Source organism: Harpia harpyja, chromosome 14, assembly GCF_026419915.1.
Source record: "Harpia harpyja isolate bHarHar1 chromosome 14, bHarHar1 primary haplotype, whole genome shotgun sequence".
NCBI classification, from domain to species: Eukaryota; Metazoa; Chordata; class Aves; order Accipitriformes; family Accipitridae; genus Harpia; species Harpia harpyja.
In genome coordinates, this window is record NC_068953.1 from 34,137,922 (window position 1) to 34,151,083 (window position 13,162).

General features: G+C 40.1%; 1 protein-coding gene across 3 annotated transcripts in view; it reads right to left on the reverse strand.

The window, feature by feature from the left end:
* The window catches only part of RORA (RAR related orphan receptor A), a 382,970-nt gene that overhangs the window by 15,118 nt on the left and 354,690 nt on the right, over positions 1-13,162 (reverse strand). For all 3 annotated transcript variants that reach the window (XM_052807358.1, XM_052807356.1, XM_052807357.1), the window contains one exon: positions 7,024-7,109. In XM_052807358.1, coding sequence (XP_052663318.1) covers positions 7,024-7,109 — 86 coding nt within the window. The remainder of the gene's footprint in view (positions 1-7,023; positions 7,110-13,162) is intronic.

Here is a 13,162-nt window from a genome sequence, read left to right on the forward strand (position 1 = left end):
TTATTCTGGTCTTTGTTTCTATATGACTGAACTTTCTCAACTGTTTTTTAATGTTTGTCAATAGTGAGATGATCGTCACTGAGACTGAAAGTATTGCACATACTGAGTTCTGATTAAGTGCATTTCACCCTAAAGAAAATATGAAATACCATGGAAATTTCTACCATTCCAACATCACGACTGATCCCTCTGGAGGAACCAACTCTTAGGTAAGCAAGTAGCTTAATTTCCAGTTCTGTTAGCACCTTTCGTGGAGCCTGTCACTCCAGTGCAAGTATACGTGCAAGTACAATGCGACTCACTAGAAAAACAGGATTAGGTATTGACCTGACTGGTGACTTGCTGATCAAGGTTCTGCATTTCTGCATTATCAGTCCCTTAAAATTTCAGTTCTCCAAACACTTTAACAGTTGCACTGAATGACATGCTTCCATATGAACTGTATGAAATCTGCCACCACTGAGATCCTGAAAGTCAGCTTAATCAATACGTAAAATGAACCTGGCCCAATAACCTCAAAAGATCTATACGTTTTCCTTTAGCTGAGATGTATACTGAGTCTGTATTGCCAGTTTGACATATTTCTCTCTATTAAGAATAGTCTTGTCAAGCTGAGGATTATTTTTAGTATTATAATGGAGAAAATACTGGGCTTTTTGCTTTTCCAGATTTTCCCTAGAGACACAGCTGCTCAATACATTTCAGTGTACAATATATCAGCTAAGTTACAGCTTGAAGCTGAATTTTCAATAGAGCAGAACTGCCTGAAACGGACCTTTAAAAGCATTTGGACTTTACAAACCAGAGATGTAGAGTAGAGTGCTTTTAAAAAAAACCCTACAATGTCATGTGGGCATATTGAAAACATCAGCAGTAGCTAAAGCTAAAAAACCCCTTGCCTCAAACTTCAGAAATGAATCTACACTTGTCCGGAGCTCAGAAATACACGTATCTCAGATCTGGGATTGAACCGACAATAAAGTTAAACCGAGAACTTTTTACTCTAAAAGTTCTTCTATATTGTTGTCATTTATTTGTGAGCTTTCTAACCTTTTGGTGGTCCTTGGGTCCTCATATCATTATAAGACGTGTAGGGAAGCCCCTATTACAGGAGCCTTCTGTAAGTAAATATAGTTTCTTCCTAGGTCGGTTCTCCCTCCCGCCCCCTTTACTAGAAGAAGAGAAAGGAGAGACACTATGTTCTGTTGTTCTATTCCCTTGCTTTTGCCAGAGGCACAGAGCTAGCTGTAATTTTTCCACCAGGAAGGAGGAGGTGGATGCATGTGTGGTACACGTGTATACATTCAAGCATTATGCAAACCAGCCCAGGCCACATGCTTTTAATTGCACGCGTGTTCGCAACCATTATTTCACATTCAGACGATTGCCTAATGGGCCACAGGCAGAGCAGACCCCTCTTGAGCAAGCACACAAACAAAATTACTGCTGCACTAAAAAGTGACCGCGTTACACCGCTCTGACCAATGGCACGGTCTGAACCAAGGTCTCTGGTAGTGAGTGCATGGAGCCCTGCCTCCTTCTGATGTCAGTATAAAGATCCAGCTGATTTTGATGAGGCGTCACTGAGCTTTGCATGTCTCCCTTTTTATATAGATGTATTAACACAGTGCCAGAAGAAGAGCAGAGCAGATTACAAGCCGTAGCTTCATCTCTGCATTTCAGACTCCTATTTATATACAACACAATATATGGTTTTTCATACGCTGCCAAGAAATCAAGTTTGGGAAAAAAGGGCGCAGGAACTTTTCATCTGCAAGTCAGTTTGAATAACAACTTGTTAAAAAAGAACTTTGAAATGTAAATAGCAGTTTTTGCAAAGTCTATTAATAGTTTCAATAACTTCACTGCTCAGTGGCTCGGTATGACGTTTGTGCCTGAGCTTGCTCCTTAGCAGGGGAAAAGCCAGTTGTGCTTCCTTGATGTCCCAAATGGCACAGTACAGACTCCCTCTCCACTGCGGCACAGGCTGAAATGCTGATCTCATGTTTGGTCTTTTGACAAATTTTCATTTAATGAATTGATTCCTACAGTTCATTAACATACCCACTTCCACTTCTGTATACACATATGTCTTAATTAGCTGCTCATTGGCTGTTTAATTACAAGAAAACAGCTGACAGCTGCCTTGCTGCATCCTAATGGCAGACGTTTTGGAATGACTGTATGCAAGCCTGTGACAACAAAGGCTTATTCATAATCCCATGATTTATGGCTAATACTTAAAGACTTCCACGTATCATTAAGTTTTGCAATATTCTGAGCAATTAACAATTAGTTGGGGGGGGTGTCATTCTTTTACTGTTTTCTAAAGCAAACTATTGCAAATTTTCTTCAAAGAAACATCAGAAAAATACACTGTCATATGAAAGACGGGTGAACACTCAAATTGGATTTTTAATGCTTTTATGACAATGAGCACATATTTAGTTGTTAAGGGAGGAAAGTGCTGCAGCAATATTGTTTAATAAACTTCGTTAATAAAGTATTTGATAACAAAGTTATAGTGCCACTGAAAACAGAAAAAATGTTCAGTTTTACATATGTAAAGACAGGCATGAGATTGAGTTTATCAGGTTATACAAGGCTTCTGACTAGCCCTTTCTGTAACATGGCTCATCTCTTTTCTAACATATTTTGCTTGAAATTGGCTAGGCAAAAAATTAAAAAAAGAAAAACTTCAAAAGCATGAATTCGAGGTAAATGTTTGCAACACCAGTATGACACTCCATGTTCAATAGAGTAATGAAAAATTGGCGAGTAAAGAAAGCGAATGAATGAAATGTATGAACAAAAGCATTGCAAGACGGAAAACGACAATACACCAGGTACTGTTTTCTGAAGTAACAAACATGGACATTCCTTGTAGTTACAATGAACAAGACCATCTTAGGTCTTAAAAGACCCCAGAGACAAAAGCCAGTACCTATAAACCTTTAAAAATGTGAGAAATGCTCTGCACGGATGGTTTTATGAGACCAACTGCGTACAGTCAAGTAAAGAGACACTAATGCATTTGTGGGTCAGCTGGGCATGAACCAACACCACTGACAGCAAAAGCAAGTAACTGCATCTGCAAATTAAATAAAAGACATAGGTGATTAACAAAAACTTCATTTCTAACCAAATGCTTTGCTATGTCCTTTTGAAGCATTCAGGTATTTTCTGAGAATGCTAAACTGGATTCAGCTTTCAGCTATGAGAAAAAAATATGGATGTGTACAAACCATGCTCCTTTCCCAGCATGGTCCCTAATATAGAACAAAAGGTTGTTAACGGGTTCCCAACTAGTGGTTGAGGAAGTGCTCCATACAGATACTAGTTTTTTTAGTAGTGCTACTACAACAGTAGTATTTCCAACCTTACACAGGAGAATAAACTTTTATTTCTGAGTCGTGGTACAGTCTTTGTGTCATTCTTCATCCATGCTTCTGAGACATGATTAATCTCATCTTTCCTTTTCCCCCGTTATATGTTGTATACTGGATATCAGCAATGGTCGGATAAAAAAAAAATCCTCTCTTTTAAAATTTATTTTATTTATAAGTCACAGGAGCCCTCCTAGATAAAGTATAAGACAGAGCCTGGCTAAAACTTACTTTTTTTCACTGGGGGGTGGGAAAGAGGAGGGCGTTAATTTTTTTTTTTTTAAAAGGTAGATTCAAATTCAGCTAAAAAGGTTGATGAGTTGGGATTACTCAATGATGTTTGTGCAAAATACAGCCACTAACTTCATAAAAACTGCCAGTAATATAGCAAGGTAGGAAATGAAAACTTCTCAAGAAACCCTAATCGGCTTCATTACAAATCTTCAGTTCTAGTTTTGTGAAATGCAATATAACAACAAAAACTGGTCAGAAAACTTTCAATTATGTGAAATGCGAGGGTCATAAACCTGTAGAAGAGCAAAAGGATCAGCAAAAGTCAATTTGACAAGAGCTCGTCTGTGATTTCCTACACGATACAGATTAGGATTGCCAAGTAGGTCTTTGCAACTAAAATGTCACTTTAGGTTTTAAATAAATTACATTTCTGGTGCTTATTAGTATTTACACAGTAACACTTAAGTTAACATTACTACTAAGTAACGTTAAAGTTCACGCCGAACCGGAGCGAAAAACAGTAAGAACTGAAAACATCCCACAGCGGCTGCTGCTGCTATTGCTGCCTGTAGATCATTCTTGACAGGCCTGGCTTGAGAGGGCAGCAGCACATCTGTTCCCTTCTGATGACTAAGGCCCTGATCCTGCAATCTGATGCACACGGATGGGTTTGTAGCGCCTGTGCAGAATCTCGCTCACTTCTCTGGGACTCTGGGACAATGTGCAGGACATTGGCTCCAGGAATCAGAGCACAGGACTGGGAAACAGGTCTTCATGGCAAAGTACTTTTTACAAAGGGAGGTTAGCATAACATGAAGAGCAATGTAAGCATGCTCAAACCTGCAGAGATCATACCCACAGAAAAGCTGGGAAAAAAACCCATACCAATACACACCTGGCTCATTTGGCAGAAGCCAAGCTATGCCAACTTTTTCACCAGCCAAAATAGTTCTGTTGGGTGAGACTTTGTTGACATTACTGTGGAAGAGCATAGCACAAACAAAATCCATCTGCTACAGTAGGGCATTTTAAATGCTGTCTAGGTCACGATCATTTAAACTCTTCCTGTGACTTGTGCCCACTAGCACTCCCCTATCACTACTTGCAGGTCATCTGGGCTCTGGCATTAAAGACGACTGAGCTTCAGAGTTATTCCCCTCCTGACAGGGAAATAACTTGGTTAACTAAGTTCATATTCACTGGCTTTAAAATTGTGCCTGAAATTGTATGGCTAGAAAACTCTATTCTGCTACTCCAAGAGAAGGAGAAAATACCTAAATTCATTCACTGGGCCACTGTCTGTCTATCTTACGCACACTCTGCTTTCAAGGTTCAGATGGGTTTCAGTGTGCTGAGCATGCTTGCCCACTTGCCTTCCCTTCTGCCCTTTCCGACCAGCTGACCCTTGTGGTGGGATTCCCAGAAGCAGACCGAGGCTTGCACAGAGCTCCCGGAGAACTCAATTTATACAGAGTTTGAAGGAAAATAATTTGTTCTGAAACGTAAGGAACTGCACACGCATTTCTCACTATCAGGCTAGCATCTGTTGTTCTGACTGCTGGAGGTACACAAAGGACTTTTCTCCTAATAACTCATGTTTGTATTTATTCCCGGGAAAGTACAGTCACTCTGATGGAGGAATGCTTGATGGTGTGTCTGTCTCTTACCCGCAGTGCTAAGTGCCTACCAGCCACATAGTAACTACTATGACTGCAAGTATGGTGCGCTCTGTTGCTTCCTTCTGCATGCAGGCGTCCTGCTGCTTTTGGTGGGGGCTTTTCTCACATATGGGACTCAGGAGAAGGCAAGGCCCAAGAACTGCATGAAGATGAAGCAAAAGATAATACGGCTGGCAGCCTTCCTCTCCTTTGGCAGCCTGTTCCTGTTCTGCAACAAGCCATGTTGAGAAAGGCCTGTTTTCTGCATAGATGAGCGTTAGCGCTATGCTAACCTCAGTTGGTTGACAACAATGTTCGTCATGGATCCTGAGGCAATCTCTCAGGTATACTGGTCCCAGACCATTTACGGATTAAAGAGGTCTCAGACCTTGAACATAACTTGATACTCTTTGACAAGATAGTCATACAGCAGAATTCTCACTGCAAATGTCTGCCGTTTCACACAGCTGAAATTTGATAAATACTGCTCAACCACATAAAGCTGAAAAAAGCAACCACTTTATTATCAATGCATTTTTAGTGCATTTCTTGCACTTCTCACAGTAACAGCAGTTACAAAGAGCAGAAGGTGCTGTCCCACATCATTCTAATATTCTTATATTTTTAAAAATTTTTTTTCCTTCCTTCTTACTGATACTTCCATGAGACTGAGAGAATGTGATAATGAAAACACAAAAATCTTCCTTGGAAAAACGGAAAAGAAATCTCTATAATGTGAAGGCAAGGAAGTTACTTTTTGAGGATGGGTGGTGGTATCAAGCATGTCAGGAGAGCAGACTAGAAACTGTCATAAATATAAACTCTTCACACCTGAAGTGTAGATTAGCAGTAGAAAACCTGTCAGCATGGGATTGCAACATGTACATACATGAAGAAAGCAACAAGCTAGAGCACAGCTGTACACACTGTGTCATCCTAGGCTAGCACTGTAATTCTGTACTAGTGATAAAAAGGAGTGATTAGCTTCACAGCACTCTAGCCTAGTGTTAGCGTTGTCCGATTTAGTTCTTGGTTGTGAGAGACAAACTGAACAAAATATAAATGCTTCTAGTGTAACCCTTATTCACTAGTGTTACTGAAGGTACAAATCCAGGAAAAAAATTTAAATCCTAAACCTTACACAGCAATGGTTGCATTGCAAGGAATAGGCACTGCTTCCAGGAAGTCCTGAGTATGCTGAACACCAGTAGCATGTGCTATTTGTGCAGCATCATCTTCCCATCTTCCATACCAAACAGACGAGATTTGTAACTGTAGCAGATTACAAAAGAAAACTGAGAAGTCGGAGAGCTCTCAAGTATTTCAACACAGCTTCTTAGCCGTTTACAAAGCAAAAATGGAGAGGGAGATTCAAGAAAGCCACAAACTCCCTCTCAAGTGAATCCACAGAACAGATTCTTTGTGGTATGCTAGAAGCAGATCATCTTTCTGTACCTCTTCTGCTTATTCACAGAGAGACAGTTTACAGTGCACGCAGCACAGCTGCATGATTTTTGAAGCTTGTTCTGAAATCTGGGGTGGGGTGGGTACGTGTGTCACAAAAATGCCTGATTTAAAACCCAAATAAAACCTGTACTTCAGAATCCCCAACTGATTTCATATTCTTTGAAATGGAATCCACCGATCCAACTTCGGCACAATGCTTGCTCTTTAAAAAAGGAAGGAAAATAATCACTATCGAAAGGCTAAATGCCATTTTAAGACTTAATATTTTAGAAGCTTACCTTGCAGCCTTCACATGTAATGACACCATAATGGATTCCTGATGATTTGTCTCCACAGATCTTGCATGGAATAATTTCAATTTGAGCTGCAACAGAAGCACGCAACCAGTTAATTACATTTTCTTTTAAACACCTTATAAAAGCATTCCCTGATCAGCATTTGTACAGTGAAAACTAATAACCTGCTAAACATTATACTACATTAACTATTCATTGCTGAACTGCAAGGGTCCCCTAGAGCTTTGGACTAAATTATGGCTGCTCGTTATATAATAGCTTTTGGGTTATTGAAATGGGTCATTTGAGAAGGTGTTTAAGAACCTACAAGAAGGCTAGAATCAGCATTTCAAAGCCAAAAAGAATAGGGGAGCTCACATTTTGGCCAAAGAGCTAAGATGACACTAGAAAGGTTTCTTCCAATATTATTCATGTGAGATCATAAAAGGTAATTCTAAAGTTTGCCCTGCCTGAAAATGAACGCAACACCTTTACCAGAGGGGTCACCATCACGCCATCTAGTTCACATAACTGGCCAATCCTAAAATGAAGTAACAAGGTAAATAGCAACTGCATTTTACACAAGAAATCCAAAATTCACGTTATCTGAATTGAAAGTGAATTATCAGTACATATTTGTGTATTAGCTACCACAGAACAAATGAGGGAGGAAAATACAGCAGTATTCTAGTTAACTTACAAAAACAAAGGAGTCAGTGCGGTCTGGAAAATGCCATAGAGATACATGATATGAAAGCCCTGATTTTTTAAATTCAACTTTGTACATATGAAACATACCTACTGAATTCAGTTTAGCATGTGACAAAACTCCCTGCATCTACCTCTAAATCACAGCACTTTCCCATCTGAATACATGGATTGAAGAAGGGACTCTTGTATGCTCAGGAATACCTCTTCAACTGCTTTTGGAGTGTATGGCTGCAGTCATTTTGCTAGCAAGTCTTTTTGGATAGGACCGTGCTGAAGCAGTGCTTTACAGTATCAAAGACCAGCAGTCCACATTTTACATACGCTTGCATGTGCTCACACAAACACAGACTATACGCATTAGACAGATAACCAAAAAATCCCAAGAAAGCACTTTCTCTGCCGCAGTGGTGGTAGGATCAGGCTACATCAGTTTTCCTGAACTGGCTTAGTCCGAACAAGAGTACAAACGCAACTCTTGCTGTGTCTCTAACTATGATATATTAACAATCAGAAGTACTGTTAATCTCCTGTGAGGAACTGAAATCCAACACAAGATGCCCAATTGTTTCAGAGAGCTTTTATTTCTCATCCAGTTTATGGCTATCCAGACTCTGACAACACATAAAATCGCATGTAATACTGTCTTACAACGCATTAGCTTAACTTTAGTTGTACTCTTAACACTGTTTTCAATAAGTCATGTCCACTCTTATAAACATTGCATTTTACATGCCATTAAATCCCAAACCGACTGCTTATTATTAAACAAGAATCACCTTCCAATGCTACTGTGTGCTCCGTTTCATTGCAACGTGACATCATAGCTCAGGATCAGGCCAAAACTATAAACTAGAAGACCAGAAGACTTTTTAGCACAGCACTGACTGTGCTAAAACACTCCTTCAAAATATTCTCAAGATGACGTCAAATGCAATGCTCAGAGCAGCTGAGTAGCACCCGAATAGCACCCATTTGCTCCCAGGAACCTAACAGCAGCTAAAATGCTCTGCTGAGGAAAGGAGTGCCCAGCAGCTACAGGACTACATTGCTGTTTTCCTGACAGTTCCATATCAGCAGCTTTCAAAATATTTTCATACAGCAAGATACCACTTGCATCTGCTTCCACCATAAGGATCTTTGCATTCTTGACCTTTAATCCCCCACCTTCCCTGCAGCAACAAAATGATCGGCTGAAATTAAAAGGTCTGTTTAGGACACTTAAGGAAGCAAATACTTCTTCCCTGCAGTCCTCCAAAAATTGTTTTAATTTCACTTTGCTCTCAGCTAACACATTAAACACAATGGAGCAGGAAGTGAACTAATAAAAGGGAAAAATAAAGTGTACGCTATTTTATTAATGCGTTACATTAATTATTACTAGAGCATCATATGTCTACCAACAAAGCTTTGATCAGAACAGGTAGCATAACCCCACTTTACATCAACAAATTGAACAACAGTCTGAAGTTCACAGAAACTCAAAATTTGTATAACGTGCAGTACAAATTCAGAGAACAATCCTGTGGGCAAATTCCAGAATAGATCTACCCGTTCCCAGCTGTGCCTTTTCAAGACATGGTTATTTTGCTACCCTGCTACAGTGAATCAGCAGCCTTCTCCAACTCCTTTGACAGGGTAGTGACAAGGCTTATCTCAACAGCTACATGGCAATGTATTTTTTACGTTTCACTTTTATATACATAATTACTGCCTTATTTTGAATAGGTATGATATAATTGGATCTTGTTTATGTACTATCTCCAGCACATTAGTTAAATCACCCATGAAGCCTGTCTATGCAATCTCTTTTTCTTAAGCAACAGGACATTTGCAGAGTGTTTCTGAAGGAATGTAACGTGCCTTCAAAGTGATGGCCTAAAGCTAGGTTACTAATAGTCTAAAAGGTGCCATAATTAGTCCCAAATGCATTTTCCAGGGTGCTTTACTGTTAGGAGAGAATCTCCACAGATCCACAAGCTCCAGCTACACTGGCATTTGCTGACCATTGTGTGTATGAGCAGCAGCACCAAATCAGGTATAGTTTTACAATTCCAGATTTCCTCAAATTTACAACATCTTCGGGGTACTTACTTTCAATTGAGCACGCAGCATTTAAAACTTCGACTTATCATTTTACTCTGAGATACAGGACAGTGGGATGAAACTCAGAAGCATAAATTGCTTGGGACTGCCACAACCAATTGTATTACAAATTAATGCACAGAAAGACATCAGATAAATTACTGCTCCATGTGGTTGCCTTTGCAAATCAACTCATTGAAATGGAATCCCTGTCACAAGTTCATACACTTTCCATATAGCATGAAAGGACTTAGATACTTTAAACTTACTAAATGCAAATTGCCTGTGCCAAGATTATGCATTTTTCTTACGAGGGTGAAAATATTTTCCCTACTTTTAACTTTGACATGCAAATATGTACTTGCTAAAACCTTGTTCTTATGCAAACAAGGCAGGTGGGAAATATTTTTACACGTCAAGAATATGTTCCAACTTGGCTTCTCACATTCCCAGAGTTACTTAAAGCTTCCTACTGTGCTCACATTAATTGTACCTGTTCTGTGCTTACATATATTTGTATGTTATATTTTCCAAGATTATATAAAATACTCTAATTCATGCTTTAGACTAGAATTAGCCTAAATTACAGTTTACAATTTCTGTCTCCTGGGGTGGCGCTCAGGCTGATTCTGGCTCATGCATGAGCAAATTATTTCTTAGATATGAATTGCAGAAAAAAATAAACTCTTGTGGTTGCTTAGAAACCGCTACAGATACCCAGGTGACAGATGTAGTTTGTATTCCTAGATTAAAGGCCTAAGACTCTTTCACACCCTGAAATAACAGTGCTCCAGAATACTGCCAAGGATGTCCCATGCCAAAGCCAGCAATGAATAGGAACAAAAGCCCAAACAAACCACCAAGAGCAACAAATGCAAGCTCAAGCACAGAGACCCGCCACAAGCATTGAACAAGTTGCTACAGAAATGGCTCCTGAGAGAGAAAAGTGACCGCTAAGGGCTGGAGGTAGTAATCATTACAAAGTGATGTCAAACACAAGGCAAACTCATCTCCATAGGAAAGGGCAGCTGACATCCACTAAGATCTCTCAGCATACATGACTTTAACACGTAGCTACTCCTATCACTGGAATGTCCGGTGATCTTCCTTATGCTGTAACGTCATATGATCTTCATTTTACAGCAGGAATACTGAGTGCGGACTCTTTGATTTGCTTAAAATCAGACAGAACAGGAACTTGAGCCCAAGTATACAGGGAAAAAAAGCCTGTGTTTTTCCCCTGAACCCTTCTTCTTCCTCCATCCACTATGTCTTCACTTGGCAACTGTCTGAAGTAGCTCTGGCATGCTTAAATTACATGATTGCCTCCACCTAATTCCTAGTGAACATGCCTACCAGACAACCAAAGAGAGCACTAAACATCTTTTGTTGGCATCTGGAACAGAAGAACATGCCTTAATCCCTCCTACTCCAGGCTTCACTTCTTCCCCCAAATCTGGAACAGTTTCGCTGGGCTTGCCTGCCTTTTTCAAGCTCCCCCTCGGCCCCAACCCTCTAGACAGCCCCTCCCTCTTTATTAATTCCCACATCATGAAATGCTGCTTTATTCCTTGTCCGGTTTGAGCAGTAGAGGAGGAAAGAAATCTAATTCTGTATTTGTAAGGAAATGCTCTGTACAAGCTCCTCAGAACCTTCAGTTTCTTCCTTCCTAACTCCTTGGGCAGCCTCCAATCAGGACAAGAGCCCATACAGCCACGTAAAGACAGGGCATCTTTCTCCCCAGTTCTGCCATTTAAGTAGAAACACACTGAGCCTCAACACAGGAAAGCGTATTACCAGTCCACCCTGAAGAAAACATTTTTCAAAAGAAAAAATTGTTTTCCAAAGACAGAATTTTTCTTGTCCCCATTGGTATGTCTGAATGAAATGTTTGTTTCTAGTGAATTAATTGTCTTGGGGTAGAAAAAGGATTTTCCCACTCCTCCACCTGCTTTCACACTGTTATTTTAAAATTGTACATTCACACAGATGATGTTATTTTTTCCAATTCGTAACAGGAATGAAATCTCCGATTTGGTAGCCTGGGAAGGGCTTTTCAATGGAAGCAAAAATTGGTCCCCATTTGTGCCTTCTAGGTGAGATTCACCTAGCTGACCTGAACTATCTTAAAAGTTGGGTAATTAGCTGAAGTTAATTGTCTTGTCTGCTTCTAGAGTGATGAGGAAGGGAGGAAGAAAGAGAGAGAAAAAGAAAGGGAGGGAGAAAGCAAGAAGGAAAAAAGGAAAAGGGGCATGATTCATCTCATTCAAGACAAGCAAGATGAACCCCTGAGTGGAGATGCCTCCTCTTCACTCGCCAGAGAAGGAATTTAATGATACCTTAATTACAAGCCTAACTTTTACAAGGTGAAAGTCAGGTGAGTCCTACTGCCTCTTACTATTTCTGAATTCAAAAATTAGCATTTTCTGGAAAGGAAAACCTGTGTAGGAAGTGCTCCCTTCCTCTCCCGTGGTACATAGGGTCCCAATCACCTGTGTACGCTGGCACCATTGAGATAAGAGCATTTCTATGGAGTTCCCCATCACAGCTCCCACCCTTCGGCTCTGAAGGCAGCAATATCAAGAAACCCCAGGTATACCCATTCCTTTTTTACTCAGTAAAGATGGACTTAAGCACATACTGGTTAGTCTGCCAGACCAGTCTCTATTTCTTAAAACCTCTATGGGCACCGAGCATCCTTCTCCGATGCACTGGCTTCCCGGGGAAAGCACCCTAACCAAACTTGCTAGCTGAACTGACGACTTTCCTCGAGGCTAGACGTGGAATACGTACAACAGCCAGGACCGCGGCTGGGATCTCCTGGGTCTCAGGGTACTGCTTAAGAAGTTATCCCTTCTTTGACTGCAAGAAGGGTTTAAATTCCTTTCCCTGAACATGGCTCGCCTGTCCCCCGCTTCATGGGGTATGTACAATTTTGCAGCTAATTCAGAAGGGCTTTGAAATAAATATGATACATATACAAACTGGGCTAACCTGCTTCTAAAGGGATGCAGTTTATGCCAGACATCACTGCTAGTGCCGTTTGTAAGTATATTGATTAAATTAGGAGGCGTACATATTCACTGACATATTCATACATATTCATTGACTCAAACAAGGATACAGCATGTAATGTGGTATTTAAAGCAACATAATATCTGATCACAAACTGAATTAACAAGGAATGATTTTACTATATAATATTCTAATCTTCCTGCATTTTCAGCTTCATTACCTAAATAATTTGCTCTGTCATGTACCCTAAGTAATTTGAGCTGGCTGCAAATTACTTGCCTCTGAACACCTGCAGCTTACAAATGCTGCAGTTCTACTAAACTGAAAGCTAGTG